This window comes from Juglans microcarpa x Juglans regia, chromosome 6D (genome assembly GCF_004785595.1).
Source record: "Juglans microcarpa x Juglans regia isolate MS1-56 chromosome 6D, Jm3101_v1.0, whole genome shotgun sequence".
Classification (NCBI taxonomy): Eukaryota; Viridiplantae; Streptophyta; class Magnoliopsida; order Fagales; family Juglandaceae; genus Juglans; species Juglans microcarpa x Juglans regia.
Window position 1 is genome coordinate 37,177,457 of NC_054604.1, and position 23,177 is coordinate 37,200,633.

General features: G+C 37.2%; 2 protein-coding genes across 5 annotated transcripts; both read right to left on the bottom strand.

The window, feature by feature from the left end:
* Positions 1 to 1,204: 1,204 nt before the first annotated feature.
* On the bottom strand, positions 1,205 to 14,550 carry LOC121235600. The gene is made up of 14 exons (XM_041131935.1): positions 13,287 to 14,550; positions 12,936 to 13,058; positions 12,648 to 12,847; positions 12,047 to 12,257; positions 11,706 to 11,943; positions 11,435 to 11,582; positions 10,838 to 11,148; positions 4,152 to 5,438; positions 3,780 to 3,943; positions 3,498 to 3,691; positions 2,755 to 2,962; positions 2,409 to 2,646; positions 2,174 to 2,300; positions 1,205 to 1,696 (listed from the first exon to the last, which is right to left on the bottom strand). Exons 1-14 carry the CDS (start codon positions 14,506 to 14,508, stop codon positions 1,385 to 1,387), a joined length of 4,983 nt encoding a protein of 1,660 aa, XP_040987869.1. The 5' UTR covers positions 14,509 to 14,550; the 3' UTR covers positions 1,205 to 1,384.
* A 2,602-nt stretch (positions 14,551 to 17,152) lies between these two features.
* Positions 17,153 to 22,469, bottom strand: LOC121236194 (sodium/hydrogen exchanger 4). Of its 4 annotated transcripts, none has more exons than XM_041132726.1 (14): positions 22,176 to 22,469; positions 21,784 to 21,902; positions 21,576 to 21,673; positions 21,416 to 21,475; positions 21,247 to 21,293; positions 20,938 to 21,132; positions 20,385 to 20,431; positions 20,187 to 20,253; positions 19,640 to 19,740; positions 19,446 to 19,547; positions 18,635 to 18,779; positions 18,471 to 18,533; positions 18,268 to 18,351; positions 17,153 to 17,957 (listed from the first exon to the last, which is right to left on the bottom strand). In XM_041132726.1, the coding sequence occupies exons 1-14, from the start codon at positions 22,452 to 22,454 to the stop codon at positions 17,676 to 17,678; spliced, it is 1,689 nt and encodes a 562-aa protein (XP_040988660.1). In that variant the 5' UTR covers positions 22,455 to 22,469; the 3' UTR covers positions 17,153 to 17,675. The 4 variants fall into 4 exon arrangements, with proteins under 4 accessions (XP_040988660.1, XP_040988661.1, XP_040988663.1 ...); XM_041132727.1 differs by having other exon boundaries at positions 20,938 to 21,038; positions 21,207 to 21,293; positions 22,176 to 22,397; XM_041132729.1 differs by lacking the exon at positions 21,247 to 21,293 and adding an exon at positions 21,238 to 21,246 and having other exon boundaries at positions 20,938 to 21,038; positions 22,176 to 22,396.
* Between the last annotated feature and the right edge of the window lie 708 nt (positions 22,470 to 23,177).

Here is a 23,177-nt window from a genome sequence, read left to right on the forward strand (position 1 = left end):
ACTTCTCTATTTGTCTTTCATCGTCAGAAGAATCTTATCTGTTTACTTCTCTATGTGGATGACATTATCATGACCGGCAATAACTCTTCTCTCCTCAGCAACTTTGTTCGACAGCTTCACTCCGAGTTTGCTACTAAAGATTTGGGCTCGCTTAGCTACTTTATTGGTCTCGAAGCGACTCCCACTTCCGGTGGTCTTTTCCTTAGTCAGACCAAGTATGCTCGAGATATTCTTGTTCGGGCCCAACTCCTTGATTGCAAACCTGTTACTACCCCTATGGTCGTGGCTCAGCGGCTCTCTTCTGATGGCTCCCCCTTTCCCGACGTCACTCTCTACCGCTCTCTTGTCGGTGCCTTGCAATATTTGACTATCACTCGGCCTGACATTACTCATTCTGTTAATTCAGTCAGTCAATATTTGCATGCACCCACCAATGACCATTTTCAAGCTGTCAAACGTATCCTTCGTTACATCAAAGGAACACTTCATTTTGGCTTGACGTTTACTGCCTCATCCTCCACTGGTATTGTTGCTTACTCAGATGCTGACTGGGCAGGCTGTCCTGACACTCGTCGCTCCACTACAGGTTATTCCATTTACCTTGGTGACAATCTTGTCTCTTGGAGTGCTAAGAAGCAACCCACCGTCTCTCGCTCCAGTTGTGAGTCTGAGTATCGTGCTCTTGCCGTTACTGCTGCTGAGGTCCTTTGGTTAACGCATCTCCTTCGTGATCTCCATGTTCCTACTACACATCGCCCTCTTCTTCTCTGTGATAATAAGAGTGCTGTGTTCTTAAGCTCTAATCCGGTTTCTCACAAGCGTTCCAAACACATTGATCTTGACTATCATTTTCTTCGGGAACTTGTGGTGTCTGGTACTATCAACACTCAACATGTCCCGTCTAATCTACAAGTTGCAGATATCTTCACCAAGAGTGTCTCTCGGTCTCTCTTTGTGTTTTTTCGCTCCAAGCTTCGTGTCTGCTCTAATCCCACGCTCAGCTTGCGGGGGGGTGTTGAGGATTCTCCGCAATCCTCTAGCCGTTACCACAATTGTAGGAGTTGACCCATGATTGTAGAGATGCTGTATTTATTTTTATGATTGTTTTCCTTTTATGTTGTATAGCTGTACATGTACATTTATCTCTATAAATAGAAAACTACCTCCACCTTTTACAGTGTGGTGGATTTACAAACCCTTTTCAAACAGGTTCTATGGCTAAAGACTCAAAAATCCCATACACACTGCTCACTCTGTTGAGTGGACTTTGACATAAAACAGGAAAAAGGGGAAGTACAAACCGTAAGTAAGTAGGCAACCAAACAGAATGTTTTTATGATGATTTACACAGATGGTATGTCGCTTATGGCCGGTCTTTCAAAGCTTAACGGCCTTCAACTATTGAAACTGTTGCATTCTTCATATAAGAGAAGTCTGACACGCCACCGATTGGGTTTGCCTTCATGTTACTTCTCACAAACAAGAAACCAGGTTGGTTGGGATAAGGTAGAACTGTACTATCATTGCTAAGCATTGCGACAACGTCGGACATTGTAGGTCTATCCGCTGCACTTTCTTGTACACAGAGGAGAGCAATGTTAATATATCTCAACACCATAGACATGGAGGACATATCATCAAGGAGCAACAGATCCACCAAGTCTGATCCCTTGCCACTACTCCATAATTCCCACGCCTTCAAATAAAAAAACAAAATGGTTAAGTGAGTGATTTCCTATCATTTGATCTTTTGAGAGTGTGGCAATTCATCATCATATCAGAGTACTCAAGAGGAGAGGGCCAGAAGTATAAGAGGAGATGAGTAATGGGATTAACTTTCTTTGCAGTTCTGGAATTCTTCCATTTGCTTCCTAACTATTTCTAGTTTCTTTTGCATTAACAATGTGTAAATCCTGAGTATCAATAGGGTCCCATTTGGATACAAGAAGTGTTTCATCTCATTTCATTATTACAACTTTCTCAAATTCTCACACAAAATATAATAAACAATTCAACATTTTTTAAATTCTAAAATAATAATAATATTAAAAATTAATATTTTAACAATATTTTATTCAACTTTCAACTTTCATTTCAACTCACAATCCAAAACGCACCTAAGAAGTCAAATGTGTTTGAAGTTATCCACCAAAGGTACAAGTAAGATACTCACATATCCCAAAAGATGGCCAGTGTTCTTCCGGCCACTCAAAATCTCTAACAACAAGACACCAAAGCTAAAGACATCAGATTTGACGGAGAAGACACCTTGCATAAGATATTCAGGTGACATGTAACCCCTGTTCACCATCATCAAGTTAAAAATATTAATTAGCAGAATGTTTTATGTGTATGCTATACTGTTGGGTCGGTTTTTATGATTCAGTAGTGTCCTTTATTTCACTTACTGTGTGCCCACGATCCTACTAGTATTTGCTTCTGACTCGTTTCCTCCAAATATTCTTGCCATTCCAAAATCTGATATTTTGGGATTCATGTCGGTGTCCAACAAAATGTTGCTAGCCTTCAAGTCCCTATGTATAATCCTTAACCTGGAATACTGATGAAGATAAAGAAGTCCTTGAGCAACCCCTTGAATGATTTGAATCCGTTTCCCCCAATCTAGTATCTTGCGCTTTTCTGAATCTGTTTTAAAAATATGATGAAATTGACAATCTGGGCCAAATTTGAAGGACAAAATAAAATCCCACAAAGAGGAATGAAATGTATTTCTAAGTGCGACAAACTACAAACCAAAAATAAAGAAATCCAAGCTTTTATTTGGCATATACTCGTAAACTAGTATCTTTTCATCTCCTTCAATGCAGCAGCCCAAAAGTCTAACAAGATTCTTGTGTTGGAGCGTGGCTATGAGCATTGCTTCGTTTTTTAGCTCCTCCCAACCTTGCCCAGATTTTCTTGAAAGTCTTTTTACAGCTACATCCCCTCTCTGTAATGTTCCCTGGATTTGTTTTTGTTTTGAAAAAGATAGAAAACAATAAAATAGTAAACTGCATCCACTAGAAATTCACTATCAATGATAAGCATTACGAAACTTTCATCTCTAAAACCAACAAGTTTGGAAACATTCAAGCTCGGGACCACAATACCCAAATATCACACACTAAAAGTTATACTATCAGTTTACTTATAAGGACTGTGACATTACCAGTCTCTCCCTTTTTCTCTTCTTCTCAATGCGATATTACCATTCTTATATAAGAATTATTGCATATGATAATCAACCTGACAAAAAAAAACTCTAAACTAGCTCCCCATGGCGTGCATACAACAGTTTAGTTTAAACTAAGTTTCATTAACCCAAAGTCAGCCCACTTCTTATTTAAATGGGTACAGAGTGGCTTTACAGCATATGCAGCAACAAAGGAGGCATGTGTCACTGTCTGTTGACATGGTGAGTTAGTTACTGGCAAAGTGTTTACCTTGTATGTGTAGCCCGCATCTTAGCAAGTAAGTTTAGGGATACTTAAACATACCTTGTAAACAGGTCCAAAACCGCCCTCGCCAAGCTTATTTCCAGGCGAGAAATTACCAGTTGCAGCAGAAACACTTGCAAAACTGAATAATGGCATTTTGACTTTGCCTCTTTTGCTATCCCCATGCCTACTTGATTCAGTAAGCTCCGAACTATTAGACTCTATGGTCAAATCTAACAGTAACAAATTGTCCCCTGCATGGTGAACGACATATTATTATGGCTTTGCTTAAGAATATACATTTTGATTTCCGAAATACATTTTGAACACTTCTTTGCTCACCCTTTCTTTTGAACTCTTTCTTTCTTTTGAGCTCTTTCTTTCTCCTCACACAATAAACAAAAAGACTGAATACCAGTGCAAAAGATATGGTCGGTATGATGATTGCCCACAATAGCCCCGCAACCTTCGTGTTCTTATGTCCTGGAGATGTTACACCATTCCATGGAAGGAAATCAGAGAAATAGAATTATACATGCGTTGTACTTGTGTTACGACTGGATTTACGATTGGCAGTGCCTAGAGGTACCTCCTCAAAAAAATCTCAAACAGAAAAATATATAATTGAAGGAAGAAGAAGAAGAATAAGAGACAACAACAGCAATAATAGTCACCAATAGCTAACAAGTCCTTGTGTTTTTCTGACCTTTGGTAATCGATTCCGAACGATCAAGCTTCAGATAAAAATCATTTCCATATCCATCATCTTCTGAGAGCTGCTTCACATTTAGCAGAGGAGTTTCCCATACTAAGCAGTCATGCTTTCGATGATCATAAGCATAAGCAATACAGGAACAGTTGGTCGAGCAAGCTGACATGCACTCTGCAGATTCGCTAATGTCCAATTTATTCGGATTACTTGGCCAATCTACCTGAGACAAGGGGTAAAATTTTGTATCATTGCGGCACTTCAGATCAATTTTCCTCACACACCCTCCGCCACTCGACTTGTTTCCTTCAGCAACCAACTGTTTAAATCCTGGCAAACAGTCACATCCTCTATCGGTTGTCTCACTGCATATGCTGAAAGCACCACAAAATGCATAAGCCCCGCACTTGGGCGAGGATAACAATTGCCAAGATTGGTTAACTTCTGTCCATGAGAATAGTCTAAACTGCCCTGTTACATCTAAAACTATTCTTAACATATCATCGGTGTACTTACTACGCCAAGTAACGGACTCCCCAACAATCACAAATATATCAGCCAGAAGACCAATGAGTGCGCTAGACCAGTATGTTTCAGATCCCTTCATTACTATTAATTCTTTCCAAGAACCCCGAAGCAGTTCGTTCCAAGAACCGAGATGCAGAGAGAAAAGACCAGGAGCAGGGTCTTCAGTACTTTTCCATGATTTTAATGACCATCCTGTGGTGACATCACTAATGTTCATTCCGGGCAAAAGAGTATCAGTAGGATGCTCAAAGCTTTGCCACAAAACAACATCTGAGACCCTCTTTATAACTCTAAGATTGCCTGTATCCAATAGCATGGCATGGGCCGTATCGTTCCCAGCAGAAGTGTTGGACACCGTGTACTGCATTCTGCCGCCAGATATCACAAGGGTCCCATCCGGATTAAGGGTTAGAACGGCAGAGGAATTTGGGAATGGCCGCTCTCTATTTGCAACCCAAACTACGGTGCGGTTAGGATCTTTCTTGTACCATATTCCCACGTAATACCTTGTCGAATTTCCCTGGGAGAAGAAACCAAATTCAAACTTCCCCGTAGTAGAGACAATAGTCTCCGAGGTTGTTAGTGATTGGCCTGGTCGGATAGTATCAGTGACACTACCATTGGCGAACTGCAAACCAAGACAGAATAAAAGCAGAAGGGCGGGAATAAAAGGAGAGATTCTACGGCTCATATTTGGATAAGAAAGCTTGCAGCACAGGTTGCTCTCTGCAGAACTACGGTATATTCTTGGACTTATAAGGAGACTTTGAGTTCAACAAGGCTGCATTATATAAACTTCAAAAGAACAAAGTTTTTTTGACCATTCAATTCACGTTTTTGCAGAAGAATTGGAATTTTTTTTTTAATGTCCTCAACCAACATAGACCAGAAGCAGTAACCAGAAATTCTACGTTGGGGGCCATATTGATCTATGCAATGACGATGATGCTTGCATACATGCCTATGTGTATGTGTGTGTGTGTGTGTGTATATATTATACACTTTGTTGTTTATAATTATAAGAAAATACATTATAGACAATTTAATTTCATATTCATTCAATTTATAACAAATTTCTTTTTATTTTTTAACTAATGTTTTCAAGTTTCTAAATTTTCGGTATTATATTTTTGGTATTTTTTTATGTATGTATACTCATTTTTTATATTTTGGATGCAAAAACTATTCTTTTGATCAATAAAATTATGTTTAGTGATAAAAAATTATGAACTTTAAGAAAATATATATACTATTTTTTTTCATACTTTTAAGAAGATTCAAAAATTTTAGATGGGATTAGAAGAAAATTTTCATATGACACCATAATAAACTTACCAATCACATTTTTGTATTGCTAATGTACAATTTGACGTAGTGTATCAAGTTATATCAATTTGTGAATTTACTTTTATATAATTTTTTTATAGCTAAATTATTTTTCTTTTAGTATTTTGCTGTGATTGATTGACATTATTTAGATAAAAGGGTAGTTCAAAATTCAAACATTTCCTTTCTTGTCTATGATACAAAACCTCGTGACAAGGACGAAGTCACCATAAAGCACAGACACTACACAAGAAAGGCAACATCGTAGCATAATTCCAATGAGTAACGATCATGCAGTTGTTTACACATTTTCACAGATTCAAATTCGTTTCGGTTAGAACGGTTTTTTGAATCAAAACGGTTTGTATACCCCATCGTTACTCAAATTGAATCAAAAGAGATGTAAAGAGGAAAAGGTCTTTTGCAGTCTTCTTCTGCATGTAGTCTTGTGGAGTTGTCATCAGCTTTCTCGGAAGCTATACTTTCGCATGAGCTTCCCAGCCCTACAGCTGTATTCCAAAAGCAACTTATAAAAAGGTACCATTTTCCAGAAGCTAGCAAACAAAAGCAAACGTTTTGGAAGATCTGTCTCATCATCAATAAAAAAAAAAGGGAAACACACACTTCTATTATATCATCAAAAAATATTAGTCATAGTTACCATTACACTACTGGGAGGATTTAAAAAATAAAAGACAATGCTAGAAAGACCGAGAAAGGTGTCCCGTATTGTACGCACTTTTCTTTTCTTTTTTTCAACTAATTTTTATACATTTTTAAAAAATAAAAAAAAACACTTCACTTTCTTAAATAAAAAAAAAAAAAAATAACAATTGATAACTTTTATTGATAGAATTCTAAGTTCAAATAGTATTTTTCCTTTAAAAAAAAAAAAAAAAAAAGGAGATTCTAGATGAAAAAATAAGATACGAATCATTAATCAATCATGTGCTGTTGAATGGAAAATATGTGCATGTAATTCAAAGTTGCCGTCTTCAAGGGATTTTTTTCTTTCTCAATGCTCATCCGAATAGACTTTACTCTGTGGGCCGTGGCCAGTGCCTCGCTTGCATCATTTATTTTTAGGTCAAGGTCGTGTTATTATTTCTCCTCTATTATTTATGCTCTCAAAGACTCAAACTTTAGTTGACTCTCGTTGTCTCAATCACCCACCGAACACGCTCATACGGAAAACAACCTTGCCAGCTTCATGGCCTAAAAGTCTTCTGAAACGAAGAAAAATAACTAACATATGATTTATTATTTTTATTTTTTTATTTAAAACACGTACATATTTAAATATTAAGATACATCAAAAGATAAAAATCACAAATCACATTATTCTTTCTCATTACCCTAAGGATGGTGCTAGCAGCCCGTCCAGCGTTTACTGCTAGTTCAAATTTGTAGTTATTTTTATTTTTTTTAACATCTTTAATCATTAAAAAAAAATTAAAAAAAAAAGATACAATTTCATTAATAGTCATTTTTTTAACCACTAAGTAAAAAAATAAAAAAAATTAAAATATTCGAACAATAACATTAAAGAAGTTAAGTAACATTTTCCTTATCCTAATACATAAAGCCTACACACGCTTATTGAAAAAAAAAAAAAAAAAGAAAAAAAACAAAAAAAAAAAGCTTGAAAACCAAAAACCAAAAACCAAAAAAGATAAAAGCCTATAGTACACAGGAAGTGTGTCAGAAATCTCCCAGCCTCGCATAAAGTTTGAACTCTGCTAACAGATTTTGCATAGTCACGAGGAAGGTTACCTTAACAGATAAACATACTGCTGCCTCAAAAACTTCAACTCCTTTTGCTCCAGTAGTCATATATGCTTGTGACCTTTAAAGGCTCCGCATAGTCTGGTTCTAACCACGACAGAGATGTTAACGCCAAGAAAGTATGTATCCCGCAGAATCCCATGAGCATGTTGGCCGCACAGCAAGCAAACATGTCCATTAATCGTAACACTGGACTATAATGAATAACTGCTACGACTGATTTACTGATGATTTGCTGTACGTAGTTCGCTTAACATTCCGAGTGATTGGTAACAGGCCCTCCAAATATGGGTCTCATGTAGGCATCATCAAATTTCCTCCAATAGAAATGTCTGGTGCACACAGGCCTTTCTATCAGCAGGGATAAATCTATCCTTTGTACGGGTTATGTTGCTTGCGGCAGATTCTAATTCCAAGGAGATCAAAGGCATGTTCAAGTCTTGATCTTTGGAAGAAGTGGCTTTGACAAGATCATGTCCAGAAGAAAATGTCTTTTTTATGTAGGCAGGCACGCCAAAATGTTATTTCTGTTGATACCATTATTCAACAGCTTGAGATTCCGGTTGTTTTTAAATGCCATTGCTGTACGGATAATAAGATTGAGACAGTGGATCATGTGCTTTGTGATGGGGAGGGACCGAGGAAGGTCTGGGATTTTTGTTGTTGCTGTTTTTGCTATCCGATTACCTCAGACTCAAGTATGGATAGATGTTTTGAACATATGGTGGTGTCAGGCTTCTCTAGTCTTGCAAGTTCGTTGGTTTCGTGGTATTATTCCTATATTGATTTCTTTGACTTTTTGGAAAGTCCGATGTATGGCACGGATGGAAAATACAAAATTTGAATCAAAAGTCATTATTAGGATGGTGAAAGGGCTGCTTGCAAATATTTCGGGGTCTATGAAAATGTTTAAAGTGATGAGGGAGCATGACTTGGGAGTGTTGAGGGAACTCAACTGTCCCATGGTGCCGCCTATAGTTAAAAATCTGAAGTTGATTGCTTGGGCCCCGCCGACAAGGGTCTTCTCTAAGGTCAATGTAGATGGTAGCTCCCTTGGGAATCTTGGGATGGCCGGTGGGGAAGGTGTTGTTCGGGATGTGAATGGGTGGGTTCTTGGGAGTTTTGCTCATTCGTATGGTCAGGCTACAAATAATATTGCTGAGTGTAGAGCAGTGCTTGATGGATTTTATTTGCGTCAACAGCTGGGTCTATGAACTGTTTTAGTGGAATCGGACTCGAGTGTGGTGATAAGATGATTTATCTCGAGGACTTATAAATATTTGTATTTGTGGAATTTTTGGGATGAAGCGACTTCTCTTTTGTCTTCTATGGATGTCCAATTTAAGCTCATGTTTAGAGAAGTTAACATGGTAGCAGATTTCTTAGCTAAATATGGGTCGAGTGGCAGAAATTGGAATTTTTTTGGGGAGGACTTTGTTTTGGGTAGACTAAAGGGGCTTATACGCACAGACAGGATGAGTATACCTTATGTTAGATACTAGTGGTTGGTTTATTTATGAGTTTTTTGTCACCACGGTATTCCTCCGCCACAAGTGAAGGTTCTTTTATAATATTTGGGAGGGGGTCACTTTTGGACATGTGACGTTGAACTCTTTTTTCTTTTTTCTTTTTAAAAATAAAATAAAAAATAAAGTCCTGATCTCTCGGAGAGGGTGATTCTCGATGCCGAGTTTTGATATTTTCATGGTGGGGGGAATAAGATAGTTTATATATAAGTGGTTTAGTTAGAAAACCAAACACCTGCAACCAGTATAGTAGATATTATCAAATCTTCGAGGTTAAAAACTTGTTGATCAATGTATCAACTCTCTACAACTACTCCGTCAGTCATGTTTATTTTTGGATCAAACAAAAAGGGCACGTATAGTTGGGAATTATGTCCACATTTTGTGGTGTGAAACAGTGTTTTATATATGCTCTTAATTGCCAGGAAGAAAGAGAGAGAATATGTGAACTTCACAAACAAGGGGAGAATAGATTAGGACAGGATTTCGAACAATTATAAAATTCAAAATCCTACACAGAATATTATTTGCAACTGTTTTGAACTGTAATGAACAGAAAAACAGAAACCTGTTTGAAAGCCAATGCAATAGAGACTGCCCCTCTCATAAGCCGATTATCTACATGGATAGAAATTTCAATAATGAGAGGCCGTCGAAGCGTGACTGCCTTTTCTGTAAGTATGGAACAAATCTATCATGGCAAACAAGGCAATACTAACCTGGTGTTTAAATGTGAGTTACTCTCTCTAGAGCTATGATAAGAATTTGATGGCTCTTGACATGTTTGAAAAAGTTCAGTTTTTTTCATTCAACATTCATGTTTTGGTCTTTTGTCCTACACGCTACGACCAAACACGTAAAATATTGTTAATATTAGACAGACATCTGAGTACAATATAGGATATTGGAAGCATTAGCATCTAGGAAGTTGTGTCCATGTTCATTCACATCATCTTGTCTCCCATAATCTTAGACAATCGTCCACATTCCCGAACATCAATAGAGTTCAAAAATCTTGGAGATCAAAGAACTACCATTTTGAGATCCAATTCTCACTCACGTTCTGTCTATCTGGTTGAAAAGTGAAACACCAAAGCTCTTTGGCAAGTTCAGATCCTCAGAAGAGAGCATTCCATCGGGTTAAAGCTTTGTATCAAGGAATCAGGGTCATCACTGATAAACATAAATGCCAGTTTAGTTTTGTGATGCCCATATTGGACTGTGAGAATGTTATGAAGAGATGTGCAGTGAGTCTTGCAATGTTTCAGGCATGCTTGATCTCTCCTTATCAGAGATGGAAGATCATATTTATCGACTATATAACAGGACTGACTATAATGCCATAACCATATTAACAGGTTCTACGGCTAAAGACAAAAAAATCCCGTACACACTGCTCACTCTGTTGAGTGGACTTTGACATAAAACAGGAAAAAGGGGAAGTACAAACCGTTGGCAACCAAACAGAATGTTTTTGTGATGATTTACACAGATGGTATGTCGCTTATGGCCGGTCTTTCAAAGCTTAACGGCCTTCAACTATTGAAACTGTTGCATTCTTCATATAAGAGAAGTCTGACACGCCACTGATTGGGTTTGCCTTCATGTTACTTCTCACAAACAAGAAACCAGGTTGGTTGGGATAAGGTAGAACTGTACTATCATTGCTAAGCATTGCGACAACGTCGGACATGGTAGGTCTATCCGCTGCACTTTCTTGTACACAGAGAAGAGCAATGTTAATATATCTCAACACCATATACATGGAGGACATATCATCAAGGAGCAACGGATCCACTAAGTCTGATCCCTTGTCACTACTCCATAATTCCCACGCCTTCAAATCAAAGAACAAAATGGTTAAGCGATTGAATTCCTTTTTTCCTATCATTTGAGCTTTTGAGAGACTGGCAATTCATCATCATATCATAGTAATAGGAGAGGGCCAGGTGTATAAGAGGAGAGGAGTAATAAGATTAACTTTCTTTGCAGTTCTGGAATTCTTCCATTTGTTTCTTAACCATTTCTAGTTTCTTTTGCATTAACAATGTAAATCCTGAGTATTAATCAGAAGTCAAAACTGTTTAAATTTCTCCACTAGAAGGTACAAGTAAGATACTCACATATCCCAAAAGATGGAGAGAGTCAAGTTGATAAAAACCAGTGTTCTTCCGGCCACTCAAAATCTCTAACAATAAGACGCCAAAGCTAAAGACGTCAGATTTGATGGAGAAGACACCTTCCAGAGCATATTCAGGTGACATGTAACCGCTGTTCACAATCATCAAGTTAAAAATATTAGTAGCAGAATCTTTTATGTGCATGCCCATGCATGTGTATGCTATACTGATGAATTTGTTTGTATGATTCAGTAGTTTCCTTTATGTCACTTACTGCGTGCCCACGATCCTATTAGTATTTGCTTCTGACTCGTTTCCTCCAAATATTCTTGCCATTCCAAAATCTGAAATTTTGGGATTCATGTCGGTGTCCAACAAAATGTTGCTAGCCTTCAAGTCCCTATGTATAATCCTTAACCTGGAATACTGATGAAGATAAAGAAGTCCTTGAGCAACCCCTTGAATGATTTGAATCCGTTTCCCCCAATCTAGCATCTTGCGCTTTTCTGGATCTGTTTTAAAAATATGATTAGATTGACAATACAGTGCCAAATTCGAAGGACAAAATAAAATCCTAAAAAGAGGAATGAAGTGTATTCTTGAGAAATTACAAACCGAACAAGAAGAAATCCAAGCTTTTATTTGGCATATACTCATAAACAAGTATCTTTTCATCTCCTTCAATGCAGCAGCCCAAAAGTCTAACAAGATTCTTGTGTTGGAGTGTGGCTATGAGCATTGCTTCGTTTTTTAGCTCCTCCCAACCTTGCCCAGACCTTCTCGAAAGTCTTTTTACTGCTACCTCGTCCCCTCTCAGTAATATTCCCTGGATTTGTTTTTGTTTTGAAAAAGATAGAAAACAATAGAATAGTAAACTAGATCCGCAAGAAATCCACTATCAATGATAAGCACTAGGCACTTTCATCTCTAAAACTAACTAGTCTGGAAACTTTCAAACTCGAGACCACAACGACATTAACACACCACTTCCAAATATAACACACCTGGTACGTGCATGCAACAGTTTAATTTAAACTTAGTTTCATTAACCCAAAGTCAGCCCACTTCTTATTTAAATGGGTACAGAGTGGCTTTATAGTATATACAGCAACAAAAGAGGCATGTGTCTGTTAACATGATAGGTTAGTTACGGGCAAAGTGTTTACCCTGTATGTGTAGCCCGCATCCTAATAAGTTTAGGGATACTTAAACATACCTTGTAAACGGGTCCAAAACCGCCCTCGCCTAGCTTATTTGCAGCCGAGAAATTATCAGTAGCCGCAGAAACACTTGCAAAACTGAATAATGGCATTTTGACTTCGCCTCTTCTACTATCCCCATGCCTACTTGACTCAGTAAGCTCCGAACTATTAGACTCTATAGTCATGCTCAAATCTAACAGTAACAAATCGTCCCCTGCACGGTGAACAACATATGATTAAGGCTTTGCTTGAGAATATACATTTTGATTGCGGAAATACATTTCGAACACTTCTTAGCTCACCCTTTCTTCTGCGCTCTTTCTTTCTCCTCGCACAATAAACAAAAAGACTGAATACCAATGCAAGAGATGTGGTCGGTATGATGACTGCCCACAATAGCCCTGCAACCTTCGTGTTCTTATGTCCTGAAGATGTTACAGTTTCATCCCATGGAAGGATATCAGAGAAATAGAATTATACATGCGTTGTACTTGTGTTCAGACTGGATTTACCATTGTCAGTGCCTAGAGGCACCTCCTCAAAAAAAATTGCAAACAGAGAAGTAAATAATTGAAGGAAGAAGAAGAAGTAGAAGAGACAAACAACGGCAATAATAGTCAGCAATAGCTGACAAGTCCTTGTGTTTTTCTGACCTTTGGTAATCAATTCCGAACGATCGAGCTTCAGATAAAAATCATTTCCATATCCATCGTCTTTTGAGAGCTGCTTCACATTTAGCAGAGGACCTTCCCATACTAAGCAGTCATGCTTTCGATGATCATAAGCATAAGCAATACAGGAACAGTTGGTCGAGCAAGCTGACATGCACTCTACAGAGTCGCTAATGTCCAATTTATTCGGATTACTGGGCCAATCTACCTGAGACAAGGGGGAAAATTGTGTATCATTTCCGCACTTCAGATTAATTTTCCGCACACACCCTCGGCCACTCGACTTATTCCCTTCAGCTACCAGCTGTTTAAATCCTGGCAAACAGTCACATCCTCTATCCGTTGTCTCACTGCATATGCTGTAATCACCACATAATGCATAAGCCCCGCACTTAGGTGAGGGTAACAAATGCCAAGATTGGTTAACTTCTGCCCGCGAGAGCAGTCTAAGCTGCCCTGATACATCTAAAACTATTCTTAACATTTCATTGGTGTACTTGCTACGCCAAGTAACGGACTCCCCATCAATCACTAATATATCAGCCAGACGACCAATGAGTGCACTAGTCCAGTATGTTTCAGACCCCTTCATTACGATTAATTCTTTCCAAGAACCCCGAAGCAGTTCGTTCCAAGAACCGAGATGCAGAGAGAAAAGACCAGGAGCAGGGTCTTCTGTGCTTTTCCATGATGTTAATGACCATCCTGTGGTGAAATCACTAATGTTCATTCCGGGCAAAAGAGTATCTGTAGGATGCTCAAAGCTTTGCCACAAAACAACACCTGAGACCTTCTTTGCAACTCTAAAATTGCCTGTATCCAATAGCATGGCATAGGCCGTATCGTTCCCAGCTGAAGTGTTGGCCACCGTGTACTGCATTATGCCGCCAGATATTACAAGGGTCCCATTTGGATTTAGGGTTAGAACGGCAGAGGAATCTGGGAATGGCCGCTCTCTATTTGCAACCCAAACTACGGTGCGGTTAGGATCTTTCTTGTACCATATTCCCACGTAATACCTTGTCGAATTTCCCGGGGAGAAGAAACCAAGTTCAAACTTCCCCTTAGCAGAGACAATAGTCTCCGAGGTTGTTAGTGATTGGCCTGGTCGGAGAGTATCAGTGACCCTACCATTGGCAAGCTGCAAACCAAGACAGAATAAAAGCAGGAGGGGGGGAATAAAAGGAGAGATTCTACGGCTCATATTTGGATAAGGAAGCTGCGGTTGCTCTTTGCAGAAGTAGGGTATATTCTTGGACTAAGGAGACGTAAGAGTTCAACAAGGCTCATATAAAGTTCAAAAGAACAAAGTGTTTTTGCCCATTCAACTCACGTTTTTGCAAAAGCAATGGAATTAATTAATGAAATTTTACGTCCTCCATTTCACGTAATATAAACTTACCAACCACGTTTTTGTATTTTGCTGTGATTGATTGACATTATTTAGGTGAAGGGAACTTCAAAATTCAAACATTTTCTCTTGTCCATGATAGTCAAACCTTATGAGTACGACTAAGACACCGCTTGGCTACTGTGGCTAGATTTTAGTTATTTTATTGACTCTCGTTTCACTTTTTAGCAAGTCCCATGAAGGGTGGCCTTGATAATTCTTCAGCCTGGCTTTAATTGCACTGTCGAGTCGAAAGGAGTCGGTCAAAAGCAAGGCGTAGACATACTATGCCCCAAATAGTAAAAGTATTATCTAATTCATGTCATAATTATAATTTTATTAAATTTTTATATAAAATATAATAAATAATTTAATTTTTTCAAATATCAAAATCATAATAATATTAAAAAAATAATATTTTATTCAACATTCAACTTTCATCTAAAACTATCTGATCTCATTTCACTATCCAAACCGTACCTGCTCAGTTTAGATTGAGAAACACTCTTAACCCATCTCATTTCATTTCATCTCATCATTACAACTTTTATAAATTTCTACATAAAACATAATAAACAATTTAAATTTTTCAAATTTTAAAATAATAATAATATTAAAAATAACATTTTATTTAATAGCAAGAAAAAATGCCGATATACTTTATGAAACTTTATTAAATAAAGTTTTTATTTAATAAAAACTTTTTCAGTTTTTATTATTATTATTTTTTATTCTTATTGTGTTTTTCATTCATAGTAAGGAAAAGCGCCGATCTACTGCTTTCTAGGCCCCTCATGAACGCCACCTGCCCCACCGCAAGACTCCCCTGTTGCCTATGCTTCAAATGGTCGAAGAAGATTGTCGAAAGGAGCCGCCACTCCGGGGTGTACCTGTCGCTGCCACTTGCGGCATATTTTGGACCAGCAACCTCTAATCCTTCAGATTTGACTAAACTCCACTTTCATAGAGTGGTGCGTGGCCTTCAAGTGCCTCCATAGTCCCTGGCGTTCGTTATCCGACAATTCAACGTATCTCCTATTTGCTATCATCCTATGTTTCCGCTTCCTTCTCCTAACTAAGGATCGTAGGAAATAGGTAGTAGAAGTCTCATTCAGCCAGTTTGGACCAGCGAAATGCAGCACGACTCTCTTCACTGCAACTCTCAGTTGTAGTATTATAATCCGTTTATCGAACTTAACGGTGTAAAACGGTTGGTCCGGACCGGACCCAAAAAATGCATGGTCGGTTTCGGTCCAATAAGTAGGAAAATTTTAGTCTTCGGTCCGCTCTCGGGGTGGAGATTTCTCGGACCGGACCGAACCGACCGAATAAAAAAAAAAATTATATATATTATTTATATAATAATTGTACAATTAACAATATAAAATTTTAAATCTGTTATTAATTCTTGTTAATATTCTATAAATTAACTAATATATAATATCAATTAGTTAATTATATAGTAATTATATAAATTAATAATGTAATTTTCATCTAATTTATTATCATTGACCATATAAAATATTTTTGTATTGAGTTTGTTACATAATCTACATTAATAAGTTACTTAATTTAATTTAGTATTTTAAAATTTTTTTTTTATTAATTGATTTAAAAAAATAAAAAAAGAAAAAAAAATTAAGCCGGACTGAATGGACAGACCGGACCGATAACTACCAGTCTGGTTTGATCCCTATGGGGTGTTTGGTCCGGTTTAGTCCGGAAAAATGATGGATCAAAAATATTCGATCCATCGCCAAATCGGACAGGACCAAACCATTTGCACCTCTAAGATTCGAACTGTATCAAAATCGTTTTAAGCAGCTTCCTCTTGTGGGAAATGGGTGAGAGTTAAGTTATTGACTCCTGATCTATCTTTTTTTTATTTGTATTTGTTGGTTTAAAATGAATATTGGAGCCTCTCATCTTGTTGATTATTGTATTTTATAACTATTAAATATATCTATAATATGCTTGCTTAGGGAAAAAAAAAAAAAAAACTTTGTATTCCCCATCATTACCCAAATTGAATATTAAGAGATGTTAATCACTTTACTAGAGGAAAATTTCTCGTGTCTTCTGTAGTCTAGTGTAGTTGTCATCAGCTTTCTCGAAAGCTGTACTTTTGCACGAGCTGTCCAACAGGTGTATTCCAAAAGCAAGTTATAAAGGAACCATTTTCCAAAAGCTAGCAAAGAAAGCGAACATTTTTAGGTATGGGTCGCGTTATTCTTTCTCCTCCATTATGCTAGTAACCTTTTGGATAGAATGGTCAATTATTGGTCTAGATTCATCGAGATTCAATGAATTTCATTGTTTTACGCTAAGCAATTGGATTTATAGATCTAAATTGTCAATTAAATCAGGAAAAAAATGATTTGCATATTTATTCATTTGAACCATAAAGAGAATTTTCTATGAACCAAAAACATTACTTTTTTTCCCCAACAAAAACCAGTGCTAAATTTGTACCTTTTTCTCTGTTTTCTTTCCTCCACAGATCCTTATTCTATTGAATTATCTACAATATTACAAAGATTGTAGCTTAATCTCTCATTACCCTAATACAAGAAAAAAGCTTGAAAACCAAAAACCAAAAAAGATAAAAGCTTTATACACAGGAAATGTCTCAGTAAGTCTCGCAGAAAGTTTGAACTCTACTAACAGATTTTGCATAGTCATGAGGAAGGTTAAACCTTACTCACCTAACAGATAAACATACTGCTGCCTCAAAAACTTTCAACTCCTTTTGCTCCAGAAGTATGCTCACGCTTGTAAGTCTTGACCTTTAAAGCCGCATAGTTTGGTTATAACTATGCCCAGAGCTGTTAATGTCAAGAAAGTATGTATCCCACAGAATCCCATGAATATGTTGGCCGCGCATCAAGCAAGCATGTCCATTCGTAACACTGGACTATAATGAATAACTGTTACGCAATTCTAGTACCTTACTTTGATCTGGGTGATTTACTGTAGTTCGCTTAACACTCCGACTGGCTTGTAACAGGTCCTCCAAATATGGGTCTCATGTAGGCATCATCAAATTTCCTCCAATAGAAATGTATGGTGCACACAGGCCTTTCTATCAGCATGGATAAACTATCCTTTGCACGGGTTATGTTGCTTGTGGCAGGTTCTTCCAAGGAGATCAAAGGCGTGTTCAAGTCCTCTCTCGGAGAGGATGATTCTTGATGCCCAATTTTGATAGTTTCATAGTGGGGAATCAGATAGCTTATAAGTGGTTTGGTTAGAAAACCGAACACCTGCAACCAGTATGGTAGACATTACGAAATCTTTCAAATCTAACGAGGTTAAAAACTTGTTCGATGTATCAACTCTCAACAACTACTCCATTAGTGTTTTTTTTTTTTTTTGGATCAAACAAAAAGGGCACGTATAGTTGGGAATGTCCACATTTTGTGGTGTGAAACAATGTTTTGATGCTCCTAACTGCCAGGAAGACAGAGAGAGAACCTGACACTTGCATGGATGTATAATGGTTCTAATTTTGAGATTCTGAATCTTCTAACATCATTGTTAACTGAAATCAATTGGAGAGATAGACGAACATACTAGCGTACTGAAGAGGACTATGACAATGGTGTTGGTAATCATTGTAGCATTGATCGGATCCGATGTGACACCAGAATATGTGAACTTCACAATCGAGGAGAGAATAGATGAAGACAGGATTTCGAACAATTATAAAATTCAAAATCCTACACAGAATATTATTTGCAACTGTTTTGAACTGTAATGAACAGAAAAAGAGATACCTGTTTGAAAGCCAATGCAATAGAGACTGCCCCTCTCATTAGCCCGGCCCACCAAATGATTATCTACATGGATAGAAATTTCAATAATGAGAGGCCATCAAAGCGTGACCGCCTTTTCTTTAAGTATGGAACAAATCTACCAAGGCAAACAAGGCAATACCAACCTGGTGTTTAAATGTGATTACTGATGTTCTCTTGGCTCTTCTATTCATGTAATTGGAAAGAACAGAGAGAGGAAAAACAAATGCAGCACGGCCAAGCAATACTAGTAAGATTAAGGTACTATAGATGCTCATTGAAGTCCCAAAGCTGCAACCAACAAAAAGTTTAAAGAACATCATTTAGATAAAGATACCTGCAGTTGTTCCAGAGAACAATGATGTCATGTGAGAGGTTCAAATTCATATTCCTAAAATTTAGGTTAACTTAAGACCAAACCCTTTGTACCTCAAACTTAGGACCAAGTACACAAAATTTTTCTTAGAACAGAAGTAAAAAATTCGAACTCAGAGAGAGAGAGACAGAGAGAGAGAGAGAGAGAGAGAGTCTCCCTAGAGCTATGATACAAATTTGGAAGAGAGGAAGACACGAGCTCAATTTCTGTTCCCAATCATTTTCATTATCCTCGAAATTCTGATCCTTATGTCATAACTGCAAATACTGATGGGTCTGATTTAAATGCTGTGAACTCCACTACGAGTCACATTTTTCCGGCTTGAACTTGATTAAATCAAAAGACTTAGATCTTTGTTTGAAGCACATACGGTGTATACAAAAGTCTTGAGAGATTTTTTTGAAGCACATACAATGTATGTGAAGGTATACCATATGAAAGTGTAGTATATATAACATACAAGCTTTCACTAAACTCGTATCAATATAAATCAACTTAAAACTTAATTGGACGATCTGAATATAAACTAACTGTAATATGTGATATGAATGATCTGAATTGTAGCAGAAGAGAATTAGCACCTTAATTTGGTCATCCTCCACATTTCAATGTCAAGAGCATCCATTCCCACAAAGAGAAATATGAATGTTTCTGCAATAAATGACATTGTTGCAAATAGATGCCTGCAGAGAAGAGGCAATAAACCAAGCACCAGGCATCACTAATTACAGACTTTTACAGTCACAACACTTCCAAATAATCCCTTCATACATACCTGGTCGTGATTCTTGAATTCTCAGAAAGATTATGCCATGCATAGTGTGACATCAGAATTCCACAGAAGAAAACAGTGAGAATTCCACTAAGTTGCAGCAGCTGCACAAACAAACAGCAGTATCCAAACTATGCACTTGCACAAACAAACTGTAGTATACAAAATATTGGCTTACAATTTGATGCTACAAAAACAGTAGTTTTAAAAAAGGTTCGGTGTGTACATCTTAAAGCAGCTCAAGATCATCAAGTGCACGATATAGATTTGTGGTTTCCTTCATCTCACTCTCTTTTCTCTATCCTCAAGGAGTTAAATAAAAAAAGAAATCTCCATAAAGAGGGTTTGGCTCCTAGTTACTTCAATTTCTCAGATGTTAATCGCAAATTACTTACATGTTGGAAAGAGACATCTACTTCAATGATATAGTCCAATATATATATATATATATATATTTGAGATTGGATGTGAGAATAAAAAATCTAGCACTTCGTATCAAGTATTGTTATAATTACGCATAAAGTGAATGGACATCTGCGCACATCATTACCTCTGCCAAAATGTAGGAGAGATATGCCATTAAAATCATCAAAGCAATTTCACGAACACTGGAATGTCTGAAAGCACATAGAAGGGCAGATTCATAACGGTGTCACACCTTGTTACTCTCCAGATATAAATAAGGTATGAAATCTGACCTTCATATCACAGAAATTAATCTGCACCTTTTATTCAAAAAAGAGCTTACCTTCCAAAAGTTAAGGTCTTAAGAACATACGATGTCACAAGTCCAGCCTGCAATGAAATTGTGAGGCATGATTTTCCTACCGATATATGCACAACTTATTACTGGCATATTCATTGATACAGAGAAAATTAAGAACGCAGTATCTAGTATCGTGCAACAACTACACCACCAAAGACTATTTAAAAAAGTTTACACAACGTAGTTCCAGATAGTGTGTTTTGGATGTTGGATGAGCATGATTGGCAGGCAGGAAATATTCAGATATGCAATAAGCCAGAAATGAGTTTGAAGATAAGAGCATATCTTCAGGTGCCATGTAAAGGCCGGCTGCTTAAGTTTTGAAGGCGAAATTCAACAGAAAAAGGTTGTCACTTTATTCAATTGACAGGGACATTAATAAGTCACAGGTAGACACAGAATGTAGAATGTATTCTATGTGTACGGCAAAGGAGAGCATAATTAGCTGCACAATATGACATGGCATAATATTGTTACTAACCCCATAAGTCATAGAGATCATAAGCTGCATAAAATGTTAACTATCAATGCTTACCATGATTCCAAGAGCAGTACTTGCCAAGAAAAGGTAAAAGAAATCTCCAATAACGTGAAGTGCCGTCCTACTATCAATTCTTGAAATATCAAGCTTCTGAACTGCATTGAAGAGAACAACTGTCGTCGCATCATTCACAACTCCTTCCCCAAAAACTAGGCTGTACAGCAAAGGAGTTTCGTCTTGATGGAGAACCTACATGTAGATATATATATATATATATATATATGTATATGTACATAGAACATCCAAGATTCAAAGCAGCTCACCGCAATTAAAAGAAAGTGAATAATTACAAACCCAACCAACCTGCAGTGTACACACTGTATCAGTTGATGAAAATATAGTACCTACAGCTGAATCAAAACAACCAAAATTCATTCGCAAATAATGGTTGTGAACTAGAAACAACTAAATGCCTAAATAGATCTTCCAAGTGTCTTATATATGAAAAAGGTCATGAAGGGAAGAATCTCACCAACATAGTCTCGTGCGGTCAGACCAACAAAGCCCAGCTTAGGAAACAGCCACCAGCTGCCTACGCCAACAATAACGTCATGTACCAATTTAGAAGTGAACTCATGGAAAATACGCTCAAGAAAAAGAAAAGAAGAACAAGAAATTGATTTAAAAGTTACCAGCTGTAATAATTATTGCTGCAATAAAAACGCCAATCACCCCAAACGACATGATGGTTAGGAAATTTTGGAAGAACTGTTTTTTCTTCACCTGGAATCTGTAGTAGGTATACAAAGCAGAGAATTGCACAGCAGATACATGTTAGTATCCGTAGAGTAATTCAATATATGACCAATTCAAGAATCTGGTTTATAAAGACGTCCTTACCCAGCATTGAAAATGATTGGTGGAAGGAGATATATGAAGAACAATTCTTCGTTGAATGTAAGGATGTGAGAGCTCTTCCCCTTGCTCAGAAGTAAGATTATAGTTCCGGCTATGCATCCCTGGTCATTCAAAAAGAACATTTACGGACATTACTGATTACAGGACTAAAGTAAACAAGCTTAAGCAATCTTTCATAGAAAAGCTATATCAAGTTATCCACACACCTAAAAGAACAAAACATTCTCTACAGCCACACTTTCCTTGAAAAAAACAAATCCTTTACTGCCACTATTATATATTTATATATATGCTAAATTAAAGAATCAAGTAAACATCATACACACACATGAGAGAGAGAGAGAGAGAGAGAGAGAGAGAGAGAGAGAGGTTACAATAAAAATGGCAATTATAGACTCGTTAACGCAGCGGTTTTCTTCGAGCAAGTGACCGATGACTAAGCACAAACAAAGAACAGCCACGAACACCGTTACTGGAACCACCTGTTCATGGTCGCTCCCGAGGTTTCTTACATATTCAGACACCACCATCGTTGCCGTTTCCGCTAGCTCTGCAGCAGTTCGAAGTGGAGAGAGAGAGAGAATTTGCCCGGGAAACGGCGCCTCGTGAATATATACTTTGTAGTTGGTGTTGACACGTGTGAAAGGCTGCATGGGAAAATAACACGTGGCGGGAGTAAAAAGGATTTTTTTTCTTTTTTAATCACACATCAGAAATATTTCAGCACATATAAAATAATAGATAAATACACATATAAGATAAACGCACGATACTTTTAGTAATATATTTCACAATCATATTTTAAAATGAATATATTATTATAGAATATCTTATAAAAGTAACGTTAATTTAAAAAATTCTTCATTCTACCTTACTTTACAATGATATGTTATGAAAAATATCGTGAAGAGTATTGTGTGAGTATCATTACTCGCCACAATTATACTAGGCAATTGGATCTGCAGCCTTAACCTGCATATCAATACTAGAAAACAAACACAATACATTCTCCCACGTACAAATTATAACCATCACAATCAATATGAGCTACATGTTTTACAACTCACTTCTTCAGGAACTGGAGCCAAATCAGGTAATTTGGAGCTCTTTCGTACTACTTGAGAGCAAGGATCATCAACATCTGACCCTGACTCTGCTGTTGATGTATCACTGCATCTTCCTTGAATTTAGATGGGAAAATAAGAAAAAAGAATGAGGCTTCATACTTGTGCCAATGAAACTAAGGCATGACGAGAGATCAAAACCATATATATTCAGAGTTTTTTATATAATGAGTAATATTAAGTCAAAGTCCTAAATGCACAAATCTCGCAAAAATTTTTTATAAAAAAAAAACTCCACGAAAAAAATGAACT